We start from the raw sequence: 25,737 nt of genomic DNA on the forward strand, positions 1-25,737 counted from the left end.
ATCGGAAGCGCACCTTAAACTCGCATCGCCTATACTGCTCTGCCCGTTCTAAAATCCCCGCTGCAAAAAAGCATCGGACTGAAAACCCTCCGTGGTCCTGTCACTCGATTTCTCCTCTCGTCTTTTTCATGTAACCGAGCGGTACTATTTCATACGTGGCACTGTTTAAGCCCTCAGATTTTCTCCGGCAACGGGCGGTCGCTTTGCTCTTTTTTCTCGTATTTCGACGCGCCGCTGACCGTTATAAACGCAAAATATAAACCCAAAGAAGCTACCTTTGACATTTTAGAGGTAAAACGTTTCATTTCCACACGTACTCACCGTTTTGTCGACCGGTTGCTAAATTCGTTTTGGGGGTTTGTTCGCTGTAATGTTTTAGCGCTATCGCTTAATGTGTGGTAATAGGCCAATTATAATATTTTACAGAGCCTCCGTATAACGTAGACAAAAATAGCGAGATTAGGTGCATAGGTATAATTTCCTGCCATACTTAACTTTATCTATTTCGTGGCTATGCATACGGCGCTAAATGACACAGCAATGATGTAACGATCAAAAATCGGTCAAGTGCAAGTCAGACTCACACACGAAGGATCGTACCTAGTAAGTATTCAGTATATACCATCGTACAAGGAAAACACATTTTTTTTTTTTGATTTTCATGGAGGCTTCTTTAATTATTGTTATAGCGGCAAAATATACACTATGTAAAAAAATTAACTTTCTACCTATTGCGGTTTACGATATACAGCCCGCTGATAGACAGACAGACGGATGGACGAACGGACAAAGAAGGCTTAGTAATAGGGTCCCGTTGGTACTCTTCGGGTACGAAACCCTACAAATCGCGTCTTATCATTTCAAACACTAGCCGGCCAATAAAAAACCAGTCATATTCCACTTATGTAGGATAAGTGGAATATTTTGGAGACAGGTACAAGAAGCTACTATGGAGCATGATTCCACTCTCAGAATAAGATGGGTTTAGGCCATAGTCCGTCAAGTGCGGCCTTCGCCACCTTTGAGAACATCATAGAGAACTCTCAGGCATGCAGGTTTCCTCGCAACGTTTTCCTTCAACGTTAAAGCAAAGAAACAAGAAGTATAATGAAAAATCATTCTAACAAATTCTAAAGTATCGCAATGAATTCAGGATCCTAGGCATCCAGGACTGCGTAATTACGAACCAAGCGTGAGAGAATAATTTAAAAGATTTTGCCCAAGAGGACTGCATTATTACAATACCAGAGAAACGGCTTTACGGCGTCATTCATACATTCTTAATTATTTAATTATCTTTTGAGTGCGCCGCGGAATAACGCAGCTGCAGAAAATCCGGTATAATTTGATTAAATTGGATTTTCACCCTGGAGAATATTCATTTTTATAACGATATTGTAATAAGGTATGAAGGCTTAAAATAACGACATGTAGTTACGAATACGTACTGGGAGCACAGGAAGTGATTTCTTAACGTGTTTCGAATTTACGGAGAGGCGTTAGGAAAGTAATTGCCAACCCATTAAACGTCTCACGCAAGCAATTTTGTTAACGTTGTAAATGACCACGAAAGTATAGAGAGCAAGCAGAAAAATCATAAAACCCCAGATGGTGGCGCTAAAGCGATTAAGCGGGTCGATGATAAATTTTAACGAGTTATTTTAATGGAAGCGATCGCAGTCAGTGGCTAGCCTGCAGCCTGTGCCGATAGAAAAATAAAACGAAGCACCAAAAGACTGCTCCGTCCGTGATTGCGAGCCTTTTTATTTTAAGATACTTTTAAAAGTTTGATGATAACGACTTTCACGTTAAACAATTTAAGCTTAAGATGTTTGCAGCTAGAAAATTTTAAGTTCATTTTTGCTTTATTTTTTCATGATTTTTATACAAATTCGTAATTTTATGGCCTTGTAGTTTTTTTAAAATCCTACTTTGTTATAAAAATAATTCACGTAACATACTTAGAGTTAGATCTAACATTAGAAAAATCGGCTGTTCCGATTAATATCTAATGATATTTTTCTATAATATACTTACCTAGTTTTTTAAATATATACTTATTAATCAAAGGGGAAAAATCGTTGGTATCAGAAACGTTGGGCTTTTGTTAGAGAAGGATTTTATTAAAACTGAACCCATCCTGATAGTTCTGATTAAACAAAAGTAAAATGTTGCCCTACAAAACAAACATTGCAACCCAAGTGCACGGACTTTCGTAAACACATGCCGTATTTTTCATCTCCGTAACACGAAAACTGGCCAAGCTCGAATCCACGCAAAATTGACAACGAAACATCGATATCATACGAATGTGACATTTTGATATGGGAACCATTTGCGTGATTACAATCGACGCAGTGGCGCACCCTCCTTAGTCAACCTCCCCCTTCCTTCAACTTCCCTTGCGATAAAGATTGACATTGGGTTTTAACTTTCAAATTATCTTAAGTCCTACCTTGTAGACAAACTAAAAGGTACCTTAATCTCGTCGTTTTATATCTCATAATCCCAAACTAACTGATAACTTTTAGCGTGTCATCGCAAGAAAAGATTGCAGAAGGAAGCACATTAGTCGGATATCACTACTGGCCTGAGAGCTAATAGTAAATTTTAAGGAGGTGCTTAATAAAAGGTAAAACTATAATATAAGGTGCTTCTTCTGTGATGAGTGATAAACTAGATTGCCAGCTGGATTGCAATGGAATAAGTTGGGATTTTAAAAGTATGAATTTTAATTTTATTTATTTATTTTATTTACTATAGGCCACAAGAGATAACTTAAAATTATAATGAAAAATATAATGAAAATATACAATTATTACAACAGTGCGTATGTGTGTGTGTAAGTATGTAAATATAGTCTATATTTTGGACGGTTTTAATATATTTCATCAATATTAGTATTTATACAATTTTATATACTTATACATCTAAATGTTCTTATGTACATATACATTTTTCAATAATATGTAGGTACTTACTTACTATCTTTATAAATACAAAACAACGTAGCAATCGGTTCTCCCCGGACCTTCAAAATAGCAGGCCAAAAATATTCGTAAAAATACCATAAAAAGTATCTACTGATATTAATTATTTCTTGCTCTGTATGAGTGTTGTTACAATTATAAATTATTAAAAAATTCAAACATTTCGAACCCACTCCACACATCATATTTGGGCAACGCAAAAGAACTTTCGGTTCTTATAAAGCATCCCAACATACCTTTCTGCAGGCTCTCAGGCTATACATGTTGAAAAAGAGCATGTCGCGATATGGGCGATGTTTTCGACATAAAGTCGATTACGTTAAATTTTATATTAAGTAAACATTCAGTAGGTATCGATATTTCACTGCAGCTGTAGTTTCGTATGCTATTGTTAGAATAATAATGTTTGCTTATGAGTCTTTTGACTGTTCGTCGGATCTTGACTTCGCTAACTTAGGTTCAGTTGCATTACGGTTAGCATTAAACCCTCACTAATAACAAGCTAAGTGATTTGTAGATTATATGGAGTTCTTACCTCCATGATAAACTTAAGGTTTAAGACAAAATGGTTCGATAATAAATCCTGACTCTTACAACCATTTTGCTTTAATAGACAGTCAAAGTTTAAGGCCCACTTCAACCAAATTGTTTAATCTACTTAAGTTAAATTTTGTAACGCTGTCACTTTTTATCAAGTTTATTCAAGAGTTGATAAAAAAGGACAGGAATAAAAAATTTAACGTAAGCGCGTTTAAACAATTGGCGCAAGTTGACCTTAATAAGTAAGAAACCAATGATGTATGTGTAAAAATTTATAACACCCCCGACGATCCGAAGTATCTGAGTTTTCCAAAACATCATTTTCAAATAAATAATTATGTATTTAGGCAACGTCCATCTTGACAGCTTGACATTTGTCTATTGACATAATATTATGAACCTAGGTTATCTAACCTTTTTTTCTACAAGAAAACTAGAAAAGAGCTGATAACTCTTAAACGGCAGAACCAATTTTTTTAGATTATAGCTAAGAACACTCTCGATCAAGCCACCTTTCAAACAAAAAAAACTAAATTAAAATCGGTTCATTCGTTTAGGCGCTACGATGCCACAGACAGATACACAGATACACAGATACACAGATACACAGATACACAGATACACAGACACACAGATACACAGACACACAGATACACAGATACACACGTCAAACTTATAACACCCCTCTTTTTGGGTCGGGGGTTAATAAAATGTGCTTATGTATTTATGTCGTCTTACGTCGCTTATCATGTTTTTTTTTTGGCATAGAAGTACATCGCGTAGTGGCAGGACTACGGAACAGAAACGTGGCTTGATAAATTTGTTTCATTTGAAAAGAAATCCAACAAATTTATGAAGCCACGTTTTTATTGTTTGAAAAAATTCATTTTCATGAGAATTTATAAAATTCCTATAATATTAAATGGGAGAGTAATATTTTCTTCAGGTGCGTTGGACGATGTCAAGGTCGCGACATCGAAAATCGACATGCCAGGAGTTGATAAATGTCCTAAACCAATGTGACTGAAAAAATGTACCTAGACTATCCTCTTAATGTGAACCGAAAATTGTGAGAAAAATTGATGAAATTGGACAAGGAAGCACTTATCTCTTTAAGAGATTTCTACCAGTGACCCTTGGTAGTGGAAAAGATTGTAAGGTAAGAAAAATAAAATTATTTGTTTGAAAAGAGTGGTCACTCTTAGAATCATATGAGTTAGATAATGCGCATTGTAACACTGAGTAGGACTACTATCTGAGCCCTGGTGTCGATTCAGTTGCATCTAAGCGTTCGAACTCGGTACAAATGGATTCAATGATCTTGTACCGATACCGTGTATGGACGCTATTTGATCTGAGCACACTCTAAATAGTTTTTACAGGAATAGCTTCAAAATTCCGCTGATATATTTAGTTTAGTTTTATCTAATACTTAAAATTGCCCTCCTTTGCAAGCTTCTGGCGTACTACTCTATGACTTAAGATTCCATGGATTGTATTTCCAACTTATTTTCATTGTACAGTATCAAACAGATCCGACAAGTAAACGAATTGAATTGAATGCAATTTCAAAAATAGTAATTCGATTATTTTTTTCATTGTATCTAGTGAAAAATTTCAGAACGTCACACAATTATTTAAATTTGCATTGCATTAAAACGCGCGAGTAAATAATTTATTAGACCTGCAAACTGTAAGTCTCATTTATTCGTTCTACGAAACGTTAATACAATAATGAACCACCACTCTCGATGTGTACATGCAATTTCAATCAACGGATGTATTGTTAAAATACCTTTAATTAACAATAGCTACCGCACAGCGTAGGCAAGGACGAGAAAGGACAACCGCTACTTTCTATAGAGGGTTGGTACCAAAACTTAAGTGGGATGTTGAGCAATGAGATTGGCCTGAATTTTTTTCTTAGCTTTTTGGTAAGCAAATGCCAAACAAGTAATCTGCCTGACAACGCTGGTCTAGCATTTATGGAAGTATGAAGTACCAACTCTAGATCTATTTAAAGATCTTTGCTGGCATTTCAAAAAGTCACCAAATAAGAAAAAAAGTAATCTGACATTTTTGTCTTGGCATCGCGTCACAGACTATACGCTCTGTTTTACCCATTATTATTACAAATTGCAGTTTTTCAGATTCCCCTACATATCTATGGATTCCCCGCGTTTAAAATTTGTAATAAATGTTTTTGTATACACCTTATTTACCCTTCAATATAACACCCGGTATATTTAATTCGAAATGAAATAAAGCAAGTTATTGTTGTATTGTTTAGTGTTATATCCTTCCAACTGTGGTCCTTTAATGACGCACTCAGGAAACTGGTGACTAAATTTATTTACAGAATCGTAAGTGTCTGGCTGCGTCAAGTGGTACCGCATCATTTGCTGTTCAGTCAACGCGGTCTAACTCCCCTAATTGGAACGAATTTGGCTGCAGGTGCAATACTTGAGTTGGCTCAAGATTAGAAGCGGGCTATTGCCAGCATATTACCAGCAATTCCGACTGAAATATTTGATGTGCAACGCGCGACTTGCAGCCCGATACCGCTTCGCTCCATTGCGCTCCACACCGCTCTCCTACCGTCACCACCCACGTGTGCGCTTCGACTAACTAGAATTAAATTAAGAACAACATTTACCCTCTACCGCTGTGATATATGATATTGCACATGTAAGCTGAGGTAATGTTTAGTGACGACCTAGTATCCGCGTTCTCAAAATGAGTTTGTAATTACCTTAAAAAGTAATTATACTTAACCATTTAGAAAACACTACGTCTGGTTAAATGTTTGAGGCCGGATAAAAAAATTATACGTTATAAAACATAATTTAAAAAATCTATAAAGGAATTCTCATTAGTAGCAAGATGTTAAAAGGTCATCGATAAAAAACGCTATCACATGCCTGTGGTCCTTCATTGATTCTTCTCCGGTCATGTTAGATTGCTTTCCCATCGGACTATTTGAGTCAGGGAATGGAGAGTACACTTGTGTTTGCGCTAGCAATGGCAGCGATGGTCTCGCTCGCTCGCTCTTTAGTTCGAGTCGATGACCGTGTGCGAGCGAAATTTAAAAATAAAGCGGGGTTAAATGTAATAAATTCCAAACTGTATGCTATTTTGCTTCGTGAATTTACTTATTTACAGGTTACTTTAAACAAGGTTGCTAGTGTTAAAATATGAAAAGGCATTTGACGTGATTTTTGATATGCTACCTGTGAAATGATCTGTCTCATGTTTGCGTACATACATACTCGTATATGCTCTATAAATATTATTGTACATATCTATCTAATAAGTTGGCCTGTCTCCATTCAGATTGCCTGTCGTGGCCAAAATTTGATCAGGAGATATTCAAATACAAATGCAAGATAAATATACTTTGATGCAAGGCTTTTTTAATTGCAACAGCTTTTCATTTAATAAAGAAATATGCAAACAAACTGCGACACGATCGGAAAACACTTGACACAGATTGTTTATAAAGTAGGGTTTGTTTTTACGCCCGCGGAGACATGCCGTAATGAAGCCTCGCTGGGGAGGCTCTACAAACGTCATTACTGGGACACGCATAAATATGCAAGGCAGGTAACGCACATTTTCATGCGACTTCGCAAGAATTTTATCGCTCGTTTAATTCCGTGTGAAAAAAGTGGACAAGCTTGAGTCAGGTGGATTTGTGGGTGTTCCGTCTCGTGCATAAATTATTTTTAACAATTCAACTACATGTTACTTGATTTGCTGATATGGCCCATCACTCGGGTGAAATTTTTGAAATCGTACTTCCTCAGAGGAGGTTTCTCTTGGAGAAAATTATATATAGTTGTTAGCTGAGTTTTGAGTGTTTGAGTATGCCAAAATCAGGTGGATCCGTTGATCTGTTGCTTAGTGATTGAAGAACAAAGATGTAAAAAATGACATTCCATCAAACGGGAACTGTTTATTTTTTCGAGATAAAAACTAGCGTACGTTACTCTACAGGTCTTAAACTATATCCTATCGAAATACACGTTAATTTGTCACTTCGTTGCGTAAGTAACTGAAGGACAAACCAAAAACCCAATAAAGACAATAAATTTAAATTAAGTTGTTTCATTTTTTGATTCTATCTGACATTGAATATTGAAAAGGATATTCTAACATAATATGATATTCTGAGTAATACGAAATGATCATTGCGTGGGAACCGACGTACTGCCTCACTTGGGACTAAACTTACACCTAAGTGAAGCCGAAGGAAGTTTTCATTTCAAATGAATGGTATTAAATATACCTTGTACCTCTCCAGTATTATTTTATCTTACTAGTACCTCAATACATGAATGGCCCATGTGCAAATACTTCGAATATTGAAATTGATCTTAATATTAAGGAAGATAAAAATTATTTTATTTCAAACGAAAATATCGTTTTAAAATAAACCACAATAAACATCTAGTTAACATGCAAAACTATAATAGTGGAATAAACGAAGCCTTTTCGTCGGAAGTCCTCAGAAACAGCTCCGATTTTGATGTTGTTTTTTTTTAAAATTTTAGTTTTTTATAATATTATTTAAAATCAGAAAGTTTTGAAGCGGGGAAATACTTTTTAATATTTTTTAATCCATATGTGTAATATTTATAATATACATAAAGTCCAGTAAAACGTTACTTTCTCTTTGAGAGGTTGTAGAGGAGGTCAAATGCTATCAAATGACCTCTAAACACCTATGGGCAAAAAGAGCCCGTTTTTGAGTTATTGCTCGTTTTCAGAAAAAATGCATATCTTTCTTTTAAAATTAATTAAAAAAAAGTGAGGCATATTGTCAACTTTTTATTAAGTTTCTAAGTAGCAGACACCCTCTCCCCCTCCCTTGCCTCCCTCTAAATTAATTGCGTAACAGTCTTGTAGCATGAGCATTGCGTTTCATAATATTCATGATAAACTGGCCCGCGTAACCCTAAAATTGAGGTTCTTGTCGGAGGTAACGTGAGAAGGACTCTGATAGCGTGGGAACCGCCACACTGGCCCGCTTAGGCCTACGCTCACACCTAAGTGCAGCCCAAAGAAATTTCCATCACTTTCAGGGATATTACTTTCTGTTAAATAAGACTACAGAAAGTGCAAAAGGGAAATACGGAAGCGTAATTGTATATTATTATATTAAAGGCCCGGTCTTTTTATAGCTTAACCAGTACTATTATTATTTTCTTTTACCACTGCTAATATTACGAATGCATCTAAATAATTGCATATGATTCTTCGAGCTTTGTAATTAATATCTATTTAGCATTTTAGATATTATTATTCGTACTTAGTGTGTATTCTAATTATTGTTATTTATAGTTTTTATGGAAGTTTTATTTAATATACTATATATACATCGCTACATCATTGGTTATTGCTGTAATTGTTTAGAATTATTTTCATTTTTGTTATTCTCATGTATTCAAATGGTGATAAAATCTATAGTAGTTGGCGGAACATAAGTAAGTGAATTTAGAAAAACAAAAACCTTTTAACCTTCCCTCATTTTCCCCGATATCTTCCTAGGAGGCAGAAAATTAGGTATAAAGCAAATAATACTATCATCACCTTAATTCTACAACAGTTAGAACATGATCTCACATTATTTACGTGGATTTTTTTTAATGAATTCAAAAATCATAGAAATGCAATGAGAGAACACGTATACTTACTAATACTTTAATTTTATGCTTGTCTCGTAATAGATCAGCTTAAATATATAATAAAAGTATACTTGTGTTTAAATAGAATCAAAGGAGTTTACTGTTAACTGTATGAAACTGATTAAACTTAGCAGTATACAACAGGAATGACAACGATAAAGCTCTCCCGGTGATGCTGTTAACAGCACCAGCGATGGCAGTCTGCGGCCAGTGATCTCGCGAGACAAAGATTACCCACTATTTGTCCTGCGTCCGAGATCTAGACTAAGTTTATAAAACAAGCCAGTACAAGTACTGGAAATGCCAAGCTCTATTCGAGACGCGTTTCCACAAATTTTATTAGTTACTTTGGTCGCATTGTCAAACGCCTACCATCTAGTTTTTTTTTTTAATAATTTTTACGGGACTTTGGTCCAACAGGGATACGCCATCATAGGCTGAATTACAGTCTGACAAGGCTCTTTTGGCGCGTGGCCAAAATCGGAACTAAAGCCACCATCTTGAGAAGTGCACTTGTTGTTAGTTCGCTGTGTCTGCATAAAGCTTGGGTGAATGATATAAAGGTACAACAGCGCCCTCACTCTAGTGCCAAGAGAGCCTTGTCGGACTGTACATAATAGAATGCAACAGATACAACTGAAGAGAACTTGGACAACCTTACAGTCGCAGGTAAGGTGAAAAGCAAAAGACCACGCTGCAGAGCACCCAGTCAATGATTTGACCAGGTGAAGGCTCTCACTGGCATTCCACTTAACAACAACAACCGTTGGCGTGTTGTTTGGCTGTCATGTTATTGTTTGAATAAATAGATTATAAAATATCCTTTTTTGTTTTATTGTTGCTTAAAACAATTGTTTTTTTCATGTACCAAAATTGCACTTACAAAGTAATAATAAATTAAGTTACATTGGAAATGCTTTGTTATTGGGGTATCCAGTTCAGCAACTATTGTATTATTCATCCAAGCGTATTTATACAGTAAATCTCTAACAAATGACTAAGTTACCCCAACTTATCCAGCAAGTATTCCTGATCCGTGCCCAGAAGTACGGGCAGACATCCGGCGCAGATATTTGCAGTCAAAACAGACTTAGGGCGCTTCGTGGTGCACTCTGCGCATGTCACTCCGTTTCTGTATTATTTATTAACTCCAACGAGCTTCCGATGCTACTTTATTCCATTGTGCATCTGTATCCACGCCGGGTTCTGATGTCCGAGTCCGGGAAGTTTGCCCCGACTGACACGACTACGGGCAACTTTTCGTGCATAGAATGAATACGCCTGTCAGCGAAATGTAAACATGGGAGGCTTGATATATCCCACAATTCGTAAAATCTCCAAAGCTTTTCAAACCGTTTAAATCAACTTAAAATATACTGCAATAAGTTACCACAGAACTTGTGCAAACTTTCTGAAATGCTCCAACAAATGCACTTGATATTAAATGTAAAACCAGCACAAACGAAATTTGTCTACGTTTGCGAGGTCGGAGATGTTATTGGGAGACCCCGTAGTAGTAAAGGACTCTATATTAAGCATTCCTGTCCCCCAATCTCTTCAGGTGGGCGCGGGACGTACACTCAACTTGAACTTATTATTTTGGGGTCGCATGCAAAGCGTTTGTTTTTCTGCTACGCTCACTAATTTACATATATTTCATCCTTTTATTAAATTTCGTACAGAGTAGTTGTTTTTTTATTCATCAAATATAGAAATAGAATATTCATGTGACTGCGTTAGCGTTACAATTTATCAAACACTGTTATTTGGGCCAAAAATTTATATTTTATTCCGCTTGATTAATTTCAGGAATAATAAAATGTTTGAAAAATCTCAGATCTATCAATATAATCTCTCAAATCTAACTTTTCTATTTCTTGATTTTAGTTCTTCAATGATATTAAATTAGTCAATCAATGGGACAAGCTACCAGTTTTAATATATTTTACTAATTTTTCAAGATAATCCAACGTACTTAAACGCAAACGTCGAGCTATCTCAGCGCTGCTCATTTTAAGCCCGGCTTTGAATCGTCCATCATTAATGAACTCGTTATAACGTTAATTGTAGCCACAATCGGGCGAGGCGTGGCATTAAAACGGCATTAAAAATGTACGTATAGCATTTAAAGATTCCCATTTCGCGGTAGTCGCGTGCGGCCGATTTACTAAAGCTACTGGCCCCGTGCCCGTTAAAGCAGATTACGGTCGAAAAAAAATCAACAGCTCTTGGCGTTATGAGTTAATTTTGGAAGAATAACGCGGGCGCCGGTTAGTGTTTCCCTTTATTTGGTGTTCCAGCCGCTCGGTTTGTTTGTACGGGTAATCCGGCGCAAAAACACGCCGACTCTACATTATGTAGTGGCACCACAAATGTGTGTTTGCTATGTTGCCCGGATGTAATTGTCGGACGATAAAAATCACTTAGTGTTTTCGTAATAACCCTTAGATCTAACCACCAACTGAGGGAAATAACTTAGTGAAATCAGATTAATTCGCGCCACTGATGGTGATGCGAGTCCTAACCCACATGCATGTAAGCAATATTTATTTGGCAACTAAATAAGTCATCTGTGGATAATTTTTAACCCCCGACCCAAAAAGAGGGGTGTTGTAAAGGCTGGCAATAGATCGGCGGTGTTTCTGGTGCTGCAAATGTTCACGGGCGGCAGTAATCACTTAACATCAGGTGATCCGCCTGCTCCTTTGCTTGCTATTTTTATTTTAAAAAACTTGATACGGCCACGCGTTCTTGAGAAAAAGGGACAGACAGACAGACGGACAGTCAGCGAAGTGATCCTATAAGAGTTTTTTATACTTTTGAGGTATGTAAGGAACGATCGATTATTTGCTTTCCGCCTTGCAAAAATATTATGTAAATTCCAACAGTCCGATGCTTATGAAAATTAAATATTTACACGAACGTGCGTGATTAAAAAGAGCGACAGCAACAGTGTATACCGTACCAAATAAGTAGTCAGCCGACGAATCCCGCATTGGGCAGTCAAGTGTAAAAAACGCTTAATTAAATTCCGATGCGTATCCCGCCGAATCGACTCGACTTTAACGCATTTAATTTGCCATGATCATAAATTCATATTACCACCTAACACGTTCCGCGCACACTGAATTCAAAAATATGAGCTAGGTAGTCGCCGTCGTCCATGAAAATAAAATGCTTTTCAATGCAGCCATTGAAGTATGTTACCGTGCAGCTGCATAAATTTGCTGTAGTATGCTATTTGAATTATTCTATAACTTGTAAACACGTCTGAAACCAGGCGCTTGCTATGCAGACACCTTAATTTTTTGCACATAACAGTGAGTTATTGCGCGAGCGCTCCAAACATGTTCATCAAGAAAAACCGTCAAGAGCAAGTTGGACTTGCACACGAACGGTTCCGTACCATCGTACAAAAAATAACACTTTTTAATTTTTTTGTGTTGTATAACCACAAAATGGTTTTCAGATTTTCCCCTTTACTTGTGTCATAAGATATACCTAACTAGACAGACCGACAACAAAGTGATCCCATAAGGGTTCTTTTTCGATCCTTTTTCCTTTGGAGTACGGAATCCTAAAAAAAGTTATTCTACAACCGACGACGAACAAACATACATTTAGAACATAAATTCGAACTCTCAGGCATTACGTATTTAAACAAGTACGTATTTTTGTGGTAAAAAGCTTAAAAAAATAACTCTATAAACATGAGGATCAAACACCAGACCCCCCCAAATAGGAGGCTGAAGTTTTATGCTGAACTAGCTTATGCATGCGACTAAGTCCGCGTGGGCTACATACATTTCAACCCCCTATTTCACCCCCTTAGGGGTCAAACTCTTGAAAATTCTTTCACAGCGAATGTCTACGTCATATTAATAGATATCTGCACACCAAATTTCAACTTGATTCGTCCACTGTTTCGAGCTTTACGTTGATAGATTAGATAGTCAGTCAGTTTTTCTTTACCTATATATTTAGACAACTTTCAAACGACAATCTATTTGAAAAAAATCTGCAAAAATCTATTTTAAAACTTCTGAGATCGGGTTGTAAAACACGTCTCAGCGACTTTACAACGTCTTCTTATTTTTAAAAGGATGAAATTTAAGAGTCATCTCGGATTGGTTTCAAGAGTAGATGACAAAAGAGGATCATCTAGATCTATAGAGAGCTGGAAAGAAGACTTTTTAATTGGTATCGAAATAATAGTCTTTAGATGTGGTAATCTTTTCTGCGGATGTTGCATGTTGCAGGGTTATCTCATTAGGTTGCAGAATGCGAGTCTATACTTGTTGGAGACACTGCACTAGAACGTGCGTATTCGTTTATTAATTACTAAGTAGATCTGAATTTGGTAACAGCCGGACCGTAAAGTATAAAGTACATCACATTTTTGAACACTGCCAATATGAAACCACGTAAAATATTGAAAGTTTCCAGCATAAGGGAAAATTTTAATTTTTCGCAAAATTCCGTCGCTACATATTTTAAAAGTCGACATGATTTATTAATGTCGGATCGTAAATGCCATTTAGCTGTATGATGGGAAAGTATTTGTGTCACATTCAGGACACGTCAATGCTCTTTTATTATATTCTATCTAATATCGTTTTCTATTACGAAAAAAACTTATTTTGCACAAATAACCATTACAAGAAAAGATCTGAGCAAGATTCTTCATTAAAAATGGTTGAACCTCTCAGTGGAAATGATCTAAAAGCAATGCGGACCGTAGGTAAGTATCTACTGTAAATAAGAATTTACAACAAAGCTATATGAAATTCAAATACATTCTGAGCCGAAAAGCATAGACAGGAAAAATTTAAGCGAGTTTTGATGGCTTAATAATATGACCCGATATTTTAAATGAAGGGCAAATCGTGCAATTTATATTTTGCCACCAAACATTGAGACAAGTATTCATAAAATGTAAGAAATGTATGTATATCTTTTAGTAAGTAAATACCTACTACCTACTCTAGTTAATTTACCAAAGTTTTTTCAAAAATATATATAGAACTCGTAACGATGTTCTTCGCCTACAGATGTCAACTGGTTTGCAATGCAAATACCTACTTACCGTCCTTCAAGCAGATATGACATTGTAGGTACTAAACTAAGCAACCAAGAAATACTTCAGAATTAATTCATAGTTAATAGCTAAAGTAAATAAAAGTTCTCATACGATAACTTAGGTGTAGTCGCTTGGAGCGATTTCCAGTCGATATGTGTTCGGAACAAAGTTGATAGGAAAACTGAAGTTCCAGTATTTCTTAATAAAATATAAATGGGAAAAGTTTGTATTTAAAGGGTGGATTATGTCGATGAAACGGTAAAGTAGGTACGTTTCAAATGTTAAGGTTATATCGGTTAAAAATAAATACCTCAATAATAGTCTATTAACGTTCCCAATGATTTTATTTAATTTTTTATTCAGATACAAGTTAGTCCTTGACCGCAATACACGTGGCAGTAATTGATAATGCCGTCTAAGATGGAAGCAAGCTAACCTGAAAGGGATACCTATGGCAGTTTTCAATAAAACCATAACCCTTTCGTTTCCACAAGCATTGTTGCCAGTAGGGTGGTAACTAGCCACGGCCGAAGCCTCCCACCAGACCAGACCAGAGATTTAGAAATTATGAAATTCCAAACCCCTGCCGGGAATCGATCCCGGGACCTCCCACTAATAAGACCACAGTGCTTACCACTGCGCCGAGGAGGTCGTCAATAATGATGATGACTTATTTTAGCGTTAGGGTTGTTTAAAAACAAAAAAAAAAGTTCCATGATTGCTCTATAGTAAGACGTATCCAAATATTTTTTTAGAGAGGAGTTGTTCACAGGACCAACGTCTTTACAATTTTTTTATAATCGTGATATTGTGTAAAACACACCATGCAAGTTTCACTAGCAACATCTTTCTAATGCAAGTAACTTGCATGCAAATGTAACTTAAAAAGTTGCACACAAAACGTGCTTTAAGTAAGTATTACAAAGCAGTAGCATCAACACCGAACTATTTTCCGCGTTCGTTTTATGTAAATTGGGTAAATGCTCTTCTCGCTCGATTTGCGAGGCTTCAGCTAATCTTCCACCAGTCGGCTACAATTTAATCAAAGTAAACAACGACAGCGCTGTAATTTGTCTAGATTACTTCGCGGCGAGCTATAGAAATCGCCTTTTTTATCCATCTGTACATACCATATACGAGACTTTATTATAGACGAGAGCTCGTAATGTGTCTCGAATCCGCAGATAAAGATGATTATTATCTAAATAAACGACAAGACATTGGATAAATAGCAATGTTTTCTTATACTTTTGTTGAATGGTAGAAATTAAAAGGTAGTTGTGTAAAAAATTAAGGGCAAATGATACAGGAAAGATTTTATGTTTTAAATATTCAATAAGATTTTTCGATTACAAAAGTTCTGTTGCAAAAAATCAACGAACAAAACAGTAGGTTCGGTATGTAAAAATAACTCGAAGTTCGAAAGTACAGGAAATCATGAAAGTGAGTCAACATTGAATGAAATATTAATATTATGTTGTACGATGTACCTATACAATAGCAAAATTGGTATATCTGCTGTATGCAATTTTAGAAAGAGATGAAAAAATTTAAAATTGCCAGTTTTCATATTGTTTCAATACTTTTTATGGAAAAAAGGAACATTTCATGCGATAGCAATATTTTTTAGCTCATAGAAATAACCGTTTCGTCCAATAATAAAACACTTGCAACAGTTGACCTATTCGTCGGTTTTCGTGCCACATTTGAAACTAAGATAAATGGACAATGAATTCAATAAAATAAAGCATAGGCCTGTACAATAAATTGGCCATTTAAATTGCTCTTGATTAATTTTAAACGTGAAATAGAGATGAAAATACCTACAGTGGCTTTAAATTTTAAATGGAGCCAAAACTTACGCATAATTTTTATAACATATTAGATATAGCTTACATTAGGTACCTACTAAAAGTCATGTAATTAAAAAAATTGTGTATTTTTAAAAACTGATCAAGTATTAGAATAGATAATAAAAAATTGTAAATATTTATTACCTACAAAATCAATACGACAATTACAATTTTTGATATATCTTAGTAAGTTTTCAGACCTATCTCAAAAATCTTACACGTCTTACGTAGGCATTCTAAAATCTTGATAGAAAAACATAAGGCGGGCGTGATTTTACGCTTTATGATGGCTGCAGAGGCCATTTGCCCGGGGACACAGAATTTATGACATTCTGAATGTGACAATAAACTCTCAGGAAATCAGGAACTTATTCCCTGCAGTCATAACGCTTAGAAATTGAGACATGTCTTTGAGATGTTTAATTTTATATGACGTGCACAATCATCTTATATGGCTCGTAGTTTATATCTGTTGCTGTGAGACTTGTAAACTTAGATCAACGATATTATAAAACTACAAAAAAGCAAAGCTCATACAATTATATTTTAAAAACGGAAAAAATCATATGTGTTTCACATTCGCGTTGCAACACAAACTACATAAATATTGGTGCGGGTTAAAGGTCGTAGCTCACTTACACGACACCGCTCCCGCACGGTAAAGAATAAACATTCAAATATGGGTTTAAAATCGTGCTCTTTACAGACATTTAGCAGTGACAACATACAATTGCAAAACAACGCTCAGCAACGAGCTTGCCGCAATCTAGCCACTCGATGGTTGACGTCTTGCTTACCACGCGCTTGCGAGCGAGCGGCCCACGCGTCGATAGCGTGCGGGTCACTCAAGCAAGTTGTAACGTGTGCGCTAGGGAGACGCCGTACTGCTAGTCGTCATCGTGTGGACAGCGAGCTTTCTGCATGGTGTCGTCGCGTGGACAACTAGCGGTCACTTCGATTTGTAGCGAAGCCGTGCGGGTGTTGTGTGGGAACGGTATCGTGTAAATGAGCTACGACCTTTACGCACTTTTGACACCTATAATGAGCGTGCTTCAAACAATAGCGTCCCGTTATCAGGGTTGACTTAGATATTCCTAATTAATTTATATATTATAACTAGCTAATGTGACTTCTTCCGTGGATGTAGGTTTTCAAAGATCCCTTGGAAGCTCTTTGGTTTTCCGGGATAAAAAGTAGCCCTTATGTCATTCTACAGGTCTTTAAATGTTAAAACCAATGAAAAGAAATTACGTCTACCCGTTGCTCTGTTGTAACGTGGTTGAAGGAAAAACCAACAAACCAATAAACAAACACACTCTCATATTTATAATAATATAGGTATTGATTTCTTCAGTGTATTTTTTTTTGACTGAAAATATTTATAAAAAAAATAAACACGTAAAGAAAAAAGAAAAAATATACACTTATTTAACTGATTATTTCCCTGTATATGTGAACTATACAATCAAGATTTCTAAATAAAATAAAATAATTATTGATAAATATATTTTATAGAGATCCCTTTCGGCACTCTAAATCTGACCGTTAATAAATTAAAATGTGAAAATATCTTCTTAATAACAGACTAATTTCAATAATTAATAAACATTATATAATATTAAAGAAAACTTTTTAACTTAGCAAAAGATTTTGTGTTAAGCGAAACAAGATATGAAAAGTTCGTACCTTTTTACCATCTAATTCGTGTGTTGCTTGCGCTAAAACTTTGTCTACGCTGGCTGGGTCGCTGAATGTGATAAACCCAAAACCCCTGTAACAAAAAGAAAATTCAATCTTACCTAATAGAAAATAACATTTTTAGTTAGGTATATTGTTATTATTTATCATAGCATCGTATCCCATAAATGGTATCTATAATTGGCTCATTTCTGACACGGGGTCAGAAATGAGTCAAATCAAGTAAGCTCTCAAGCATTATCTGCCAATTGTCATGCATTCTTCAGTAATTGTGCTAATGATATTCGCTGACTGCGTCTCTCTTATTTTCGGCATTGCTAAATGTTTTAACCAACCCCTCTTTGAACCACATAAATAACTCAAACGATATCAAAACACTGTGCACTTAAGTGGTTAGATACAGAAGCAAAAGTGAAGAGGCATCTTTTAGTAATCATCTTAGGCCAATCATCACTTTCCATGTGTGATCATGGTCAAACGTGTACCTATGGTAAATTAAAAAAAATACCTATAATAGCAATATCTAGAGATTACGTTAAAAATTATATTTAATTAGGTATTGAAATAAAGCAATAAAATAATTCATTCAATAAAATAATTTATTCATATCCATTGCAGTGAAACGCAATAAGTACAGAAATTGTATTTTGTAAAATTTCATTAGTAGAGTTTCAATTTTATAAACTTTTTTATTCGATACAAAAGACGTGGAAGGTCTTTATAGGCTTAAAAAATGAAAACTGGCATCAAAGTAAAAACTTTAAACAAGTAAATTGAATAATAACAGCGATTTTCAGTAAGTCGACGTCGGCCACGAGCGCTCGGGCGATAAATAATAAAAAGCCTTCTCCACTTTAGGACTTGCAAAAATCGCAATTTATAGAGCATTTTAATTTCACTTAGCCGATCCATATTTTACATGTGGCGGCGCTCCCGACCGGGCTCCGGACTCGAATTAATACTAAATTGAAATTGTAAAAATGGAAATACAATTTTCTCCTTGTTCCCTCCCGCCCTCCGCTGCGTTGCCGCGAGTGCCGGTGCTGTTGCCAGAAACGTGTTATAATAACGCCATCTTGTATTATAAATTTTACGCAACGCGAGATAAAAACGCTATAAATGATTCTTGGTAATATTTTTTGCGAAATACATTCGCGAAACTTCAGAAAAAAAAAACAATAATTCACTGAACAATCTTTTGGTATTTTAACTCCATATTTATACTTACTTTTCCTCGACAAAAATAAACCACAATGTCACAAAATAATATTAAAAAAATGCCTAAGCGTATTAAATGTACTCGAGCCTTTATAAGATTCAATGGCTTAATACACCCTCATACTCGCAGACTACATCGTACTATAGCAAGAGCGCTTGTATATGGAAATTGAAAATAACGAGGACCTCCGTTCACACATCGAGCTGACTGTGTATAACACGACCACTACAATCGACCCACCACATCCTCACGCTAACCCCTATTTTCTACCAATCTTTTGCCGATACAAGAGAAGTGGCAGGTCTCTCCAACTTGGTAGCACTACACTTGCGTGGAGTCGAGAGGCCTTTTGCCGAATGGAGTTACGTCCTACTTATCTGTAAGAAGACGACGCCTTATTTTCTTTTTACAAGAAACAACTAAGTTTTCTAACAAAAACACGGGGAAATAGGTTGTAAATGTCAAAGTTATTCGTGTGAAAAATAATATAATATTATTTTATGGGAATACATTTAAAAATCCATTTCTTAGATATTGGCTTTCCGATTATATTGTGTTTTAACCTTTGTCAAGCGTGAAGACATAATATAATTTTGATTTAGAAACATTATAAGACAGCCAATTATATTATCAACAAGAGAACCAACTATCACCAGGTTCATCATCATTATCATATATTGCTGGAAATAGATCTCTTGTAGGGACTTCCACATGCCACGGTCTTGCGCCACCAGGCTATAACGAATTAACAGGTGGAAAAATTGTAAAAATCGGCTCACGCTTTTCAGTACTAGAGCATCACAAAAGGACGAACTAACATAATATGCCTACCTTAATAAGCTGAGCTGAGCATAATCTGTTAAATCTTGGAGCTCAAAATACATTCATAGCAAATCAAACCTTGAACGCAAACCTCCTGAATCTTCAAGTTTAACAAGAAATAAAACTAAAAGCTCTTCAAATTTTGCAACCCATTTAGTCTCCTCGAGAATCGATAGAAGTTCCCAATAAAATATAAAGTTCGTACTTCCAAGCGTAATTCAAGTTGCATTTCACGTCAAAGATCTCTAAATGTGGACATTATGCCTACATCTTGGCTCCGGACCAGTGAATTTTACGTGTTAGAATTTGTACGTGAAAGTATTCCGCTTACAACGGCTACTTTATATGAAGTTGGATAACTTGACGTAATTTTGTTACAAAGTTCTAAAGTTGTATATAACTCGGCAGTTCTAGATGACTTTTTCTGAACAAGGACAGAAATTAATTGGCTACTAGGTACTCTATACAGGCGCAGTGTTATTTAGTAACACAACTTTGGTATTCAATATCGCTTTCGTGTAGAAGATTTGCCGTTTTTAAACTCGTCTAGACAATAATATCTACAATACCTTCAGCCTTATTTTGTTTACAGTTACCTGTTTAGGTATTTATTAATTATTATCTTCTTTTTAAGCGAATTATATAGTAAATTATACTATGAGCTTAAAGGCTAATTTTCATTAGTGAACAGGATATGGAAAACCAGCAAACCATTTTCATAGGTAGATTTGGAGTGCGGGAGTTTCCTAAAACGCATTCCATTTTGAAAGCATCTAACGCTACGCCGGCGTTTCCACGTATGCTACGAGTAAGTATTTATGTATAGTTCGAGTTATCGGCCAACTAATTTTCACTAATCGTCATATCACCTGTAGGAAGTCTCCACATCCTTTATAACAACCGAAATATTGACCATTAAAAATTAAGCTATTATGAAATAAAAATTTATTAATGAAAAAACTTTTACATGCGAGTTTCATGGAGTCCTGGCCCCTAAACTAGGATAGACCGTATCATAGGGTTACTAAAAAGTATTTATATAGTTTCTTGAATTACGGAAATAATATTTCACGATGATTTGGTCGCTCTACAACCGCTTAATCGCCAATAAGCGTTATCGCGCACAAAGCTAGTACTATTGAAACGGTCCTGATAATCCAGCTCGGCTATTGTGTTTGGACAAAACTCGTAGAAAATAAATATAGGACGGGGTCGAGGTAAAACCCTAAACCGCAAAGTCAGGAACAAATAGCGGTAACTCCGGTATTCATGGCTCATGGCTGCAGCCCGGGGTGGAAACCGATCGCAATTACTGGCGGAATTAATATCACGCCCCAAATGTTGCTCACACATTTATACGTATCGAGTGCAATATTGTCTCCTTTATTAGTTGCCGAGACAAATGCTGCCACCGTCGTAATTCTATCCTCATTTCGGTCTTCGATTGCCATCTTTCCTATTTCATTGTGGTAATTAATATTTCTTATGGCAGCTGCGTAGCTGACGGATTGCATCTACATTTCTTGGATTTGCCCCCGGGTGACCGAGAAGTAATATAATAAATTAATGTATTGGAACTGCTTCGTTTATCTAGTGGCTATCATTTCTGGCTGCAGATTGTGAAGTCAATGTGAATTTTCGTAAATAGGTATTCATAGGTAGGTAGGTAGGACAAATAAATCAATATTGAATTGAGATATAATACTTTGAGAGAAGAGAAGAGAGAATTGAGATAAATGATTGAGATATAGATATGGAAGCGTTAAAAGACGTCAATAAAGTTTTGATAAAAAGTATTTTCCCAAAACCAAAGATAGTCACGATTCACTGATATTGTTTAATTGTTGTAACGTGATAACTTAATACATCATTCACAATGAAATTAAGTAATCCCATAATTAATCTAAATGGACCGTACAGCTGAATGGTTCAAAACAATCAGCCCAGCCGCAAAATACGCGCATTAAATGAAGTGAATGGCCGCCTCGGGGGAACCCTGATAAATTAAATTGATTAGGATCCCGTTCGATGCTGCCCGTCGATGTAGCTCCGCGTAAAAATAAAGCCAAGTGAAAAATAACGCGTCTAGCTGATCACGATTTCTGTAACTATCCAAGGACTGTTTCCACTTATTTCTTTTCCATTATGACCGATATTTCAGGATTTGTTTGGCTAATCTTTTGAATAATTTTGTCATTTACGCCCACAAATTCTGCGATAATTTTGGTAGAAATTCGGTGTCCTAAAATATGAAAGCACTAATACGAGTATCTCTTTATAATATTTTGATATTCATGATTCTTACCTATACTAATATTATAAAGAGGAAACCTTTGTATTTTTATATTTTTGTATTTTTGTGTTGAATAGGCTCAAAAACTACTGGACCGATTTCAAAATTTCTTTTACCATTACTTAGAGGGATTCTTCCGAATCCGTATAGGCTATATTTTATCCCGGAAAATAGAAAAAATAAATGTCCACCCGTGCGAAGCCGGGGCGGGTCGCTAGTTAACTGTAAATTACTAAATGATGCCTGCGATTTCATACATGTAAATGTTTTTTTGATCCCACGGAAACTCTAAGAGGTTAGCCTATGTGTTGATTCAGGGTATACCTAAGCTGTGTCCATCCCAACAGCTAAAGCGATTGTCATGACAAACATCCAAATATCACTGCCTTTTATAAATGCGATAGACGTATATTTGTTTGCTAGTTTGTTCTTCAATCACGTCGCAACGAAGCAAAAGATCGGCGTGATTTTTGCATGGATAAAGTCAAAGATCTGAAGAGTGACAGGACATAAAACATAATTCCAGGCGGATGAAATCGAGGGTATCAGCTAGTTATTATTATTAGGATACTAGGATTAGACAGCGTGTATTAATATTTTTTTACTACGACTTCGTGATGTATTAAAAATCCATTAATGTTAATACACGTCTATTCGCGTATGGTTTACATAATAAACCCTTCCGTAATTAAGCTCTGGCGCGCAAGTAAGAAACTACTGCCAAAATATGCTTCGTAAAGCAGCGATTCAGTGCCTCCGTTAGGTAAGCCTTAAACAGCGATTAAAATTTAAGCCCGAATTTAGACGGCCTAATCTCATCGTTGCCCCGACTCACTGCATTTTGTGACCTGACGTAAATAAAAGACAATGAGCAAGTATAATGGGGTAAAGGGGTTACATTATCTGTTATGGTTGAAGAAGCTGACGTATCAGAATGACGTAGAGGTTTTCATGTTTCTATAGAACTCTATTGAATTAATGACTGTGATAATGATAAGTCAACAATATGCCCGAAGATGTGAAAAGAGAAGGTGTTCTTACCCAGCATGATTACATTGTATTGCTAAAAAACATGTTAAAGAAACTGATGTATCAGAAAGACGTAGAAGTTTTCGTGTTTCTATAGAACTCTATTGAATTAATGACTGTGATAATGATAAGTCAACAATATGCCTGAAGATGTGAAAAGAGAAGGTGTTGTTCTCATCAATCATTATTATTTATTATAATAATGTTTTAGATATGATTATTTTTATCTCTACTATTCGAGTCTCTAATCAAGTCCCTTCGGCGATGTTCACACTAGATTACAACATGGGGTTATTCAAGGGGCGGACCAGCAAATTCTTGAAAGGCCGGTAAGGCATCGGTGGTTCCTCTGGTGCTGTAAATGTTCATGGGTGGGGGTACTCACTTAACATCAGGTAACCCGCCTACTAACATCACATTTTTAAACATTGATAACTATAGAGCCCTGTAAACTGACAGAGCTGTACAGGCTATATTCTCTCATGTCTGTCAGGACAATGGGTTTGTAGACAATATTACTGGGTGAACAGTAGTGCCAAACTTAGCGACGTAAGCATAGTTTCTATATAGGTTGGCAATAAACAAACACGGCGTGTGTCGCAGCCGATAAGCCTGTCGGTACATGCAACTACAGTTGAATCTCCGTCTCTCATACCGTGCTTCAATAATGTAGCGTAGATATTGTTCGCAAGACAGTTCAAGGCGAATTGTGGTTTTGTTGGCATGAAACAAATTTCATTTCCAATGATTGGTTAGCCTAGCTGCATCCTGCTTCATGCTATCAGCTGTAAAAAAGCCATTCAAGTGCGAGCCGGACTTGCATACGAAGGGTTCTGTACCATCGTGCAAGATTTGGTTTGAATTTTGAAATTCATCATCTTGATTTTTTTATCACTTGTTGCTAATAGAAATAATGACTCGGTGAAAATTACAACGCTCTACCTATTGCAGTTCATAAGATAAAGCCTGTTGACAGATAGACAGACGGACGGACTGCGTATAGGCTTAGTGATAGGTCCCATTAGCATTCTTCGGGTACTGAACCCTAAAAAAGCAAAATATAAACATAACAAAATATGTACATTTATCAAATAGCATCCTATGTTCTACTAGATTCTATCGTTTGGAAAATACGTAAACTAAACTGTTTGCCATACTAACATTATTATTTTTTATTTAAAGCATACAAAGTAAGAACAAACCCATACCTACATTAAAGCTTTGCTTATCTTCTTTACTTAAACAAACTTGCTTCTGTTTTTTACAATAACGTGCACTTATATTTCAACAGACATTAGTTGCAGCCTTAGTACAAGATTTTACATCTCATCAACGTCGACAGAATTCGAGCGTCGACACACTTTAGCGTTAAAGTAAAATGGACCTTAATTGCCTTATATTAGTTCGTTCGTGTCTCTAACGCCAGCGCTCCAAGCGGAAATTTTGCGTAATTAGAACCAATAGTACTGAATTTTTTACTTTAATTATTTAGGACCATCAGATCCATTTTACTTTGACGTTATTACGCTTCGATATTTGAATTTTGAATTCTGTCAACGTTGGTGAGGTGTAAAATCTCATAGTTTCATACTAACCACACTGCGCAGCGGCAATTACAAGCGCCTCCACTTCGGTACGTATTTTTAACCCCCGATGCAAACAAAGGGGTGTAATAAGTTTAATGAGTACCTATCTGTCTGTGGCATCTTAGCGTTCAAACGGTTGGACCAACTCGAATGCAGTTTATTTTATTCGTAAGCCTGTTTAATCGAAATGCTTCTTAGTTATATTATTTTGACGAAAATGTGTGCAACCGTTTGAGGATTTTCAACTGGTTTTTCAAGTGGTGCGGTAAAGGGATTTCAATCATCCAGTTGACATATTTTAAGTATCTCGACTGTAATGCAACATTATGGTAACTTTGACCTACTTGTATCAAGAGTGTTTTAAATTTTTAATTTACTCTTGCATGATATGAATAGTGAATATCTATCCCATCGCTAGAATGCCATCTGTAAAGTGAAAACGTCATACACATAATTGCGTAGCTACGTTACTACAATACAATCGTTATTGTACTTAGCTCAATAACTCATCGCATATTATTTGTTTAGTCTGCACCGGGCGTTGTTTACCGAATGAGTACAAGGATACCGCGGTAGATAGAGGTCAATGTGTACTTAGTTAATAATTACATAGGCCGTGTCGATATTTCGTAGCTCTATTATTGATTAATTATTATGTTTACGATAACTGTGTTTATTAGCTTATGAATCATAAGATAAGTTACATGATGAAATCTTACTTCATTTTGTTATTTCATGTTTTTTGTGCAATAAAGGTTTATATTTAACTATCTCGCTTCATTTACCTAGATATACTTATCTACTTTTTCAAAGAGAAATTGACACAGTTGATTTTGAGACAATAGTTTTTGTATTTTTTTTATTTTGCTTTGCCAGGAGTCAAATTGCACCTAGTGTTCTGGTCCAAGATCCGAGGACCACTAAGAAACAAAATGTACTT

At 35.9% G+C, this 25,737-nt stretch overlaps 1 protein-coding gene across 5 annotated transcripts in view; it reads right to left on the reverse strand.

Annotated features, from left to right (window-relative positions):
- LOC123880913 (RNA-binding protein Musashi homolog Rbp6) overlaps positions 1 to 25,737 on the reverse strand; it is a 656,888-nt gene that overhangs the window by 346,199 nt on the left and 284,952 nt on the right. For all 5 annotated transcript variants that reach the window (XM_045929319.1, XM_045929321.1, XM_045929318.1 and 2 more), the window contains exon 4: positions 17,837 to 17,921. In XM_045929319.1, coding sequence (XP_045785275.1) covers positions 17,837 to 17,921 — 85 coding nt within the window. The remainder of the gene's footprint in view (positions 1 to 17,836; positions 17,922 to 25,737) is intronic.

This window comes from Maniola jurtina, chromosome 3, assembly GCF_905333055.1.
Source record: "Maniola jurtina chromosome 3, ilManJurt1.1, whole genome shotgun sequence".
In the NCBI taxonomy this organism is placed as follows: Eukaryota; Metazoa; Arthropoda; class Insecta; order Lepidoptera; family Nymphalidae; genus Maniola; species Maniola jurtina.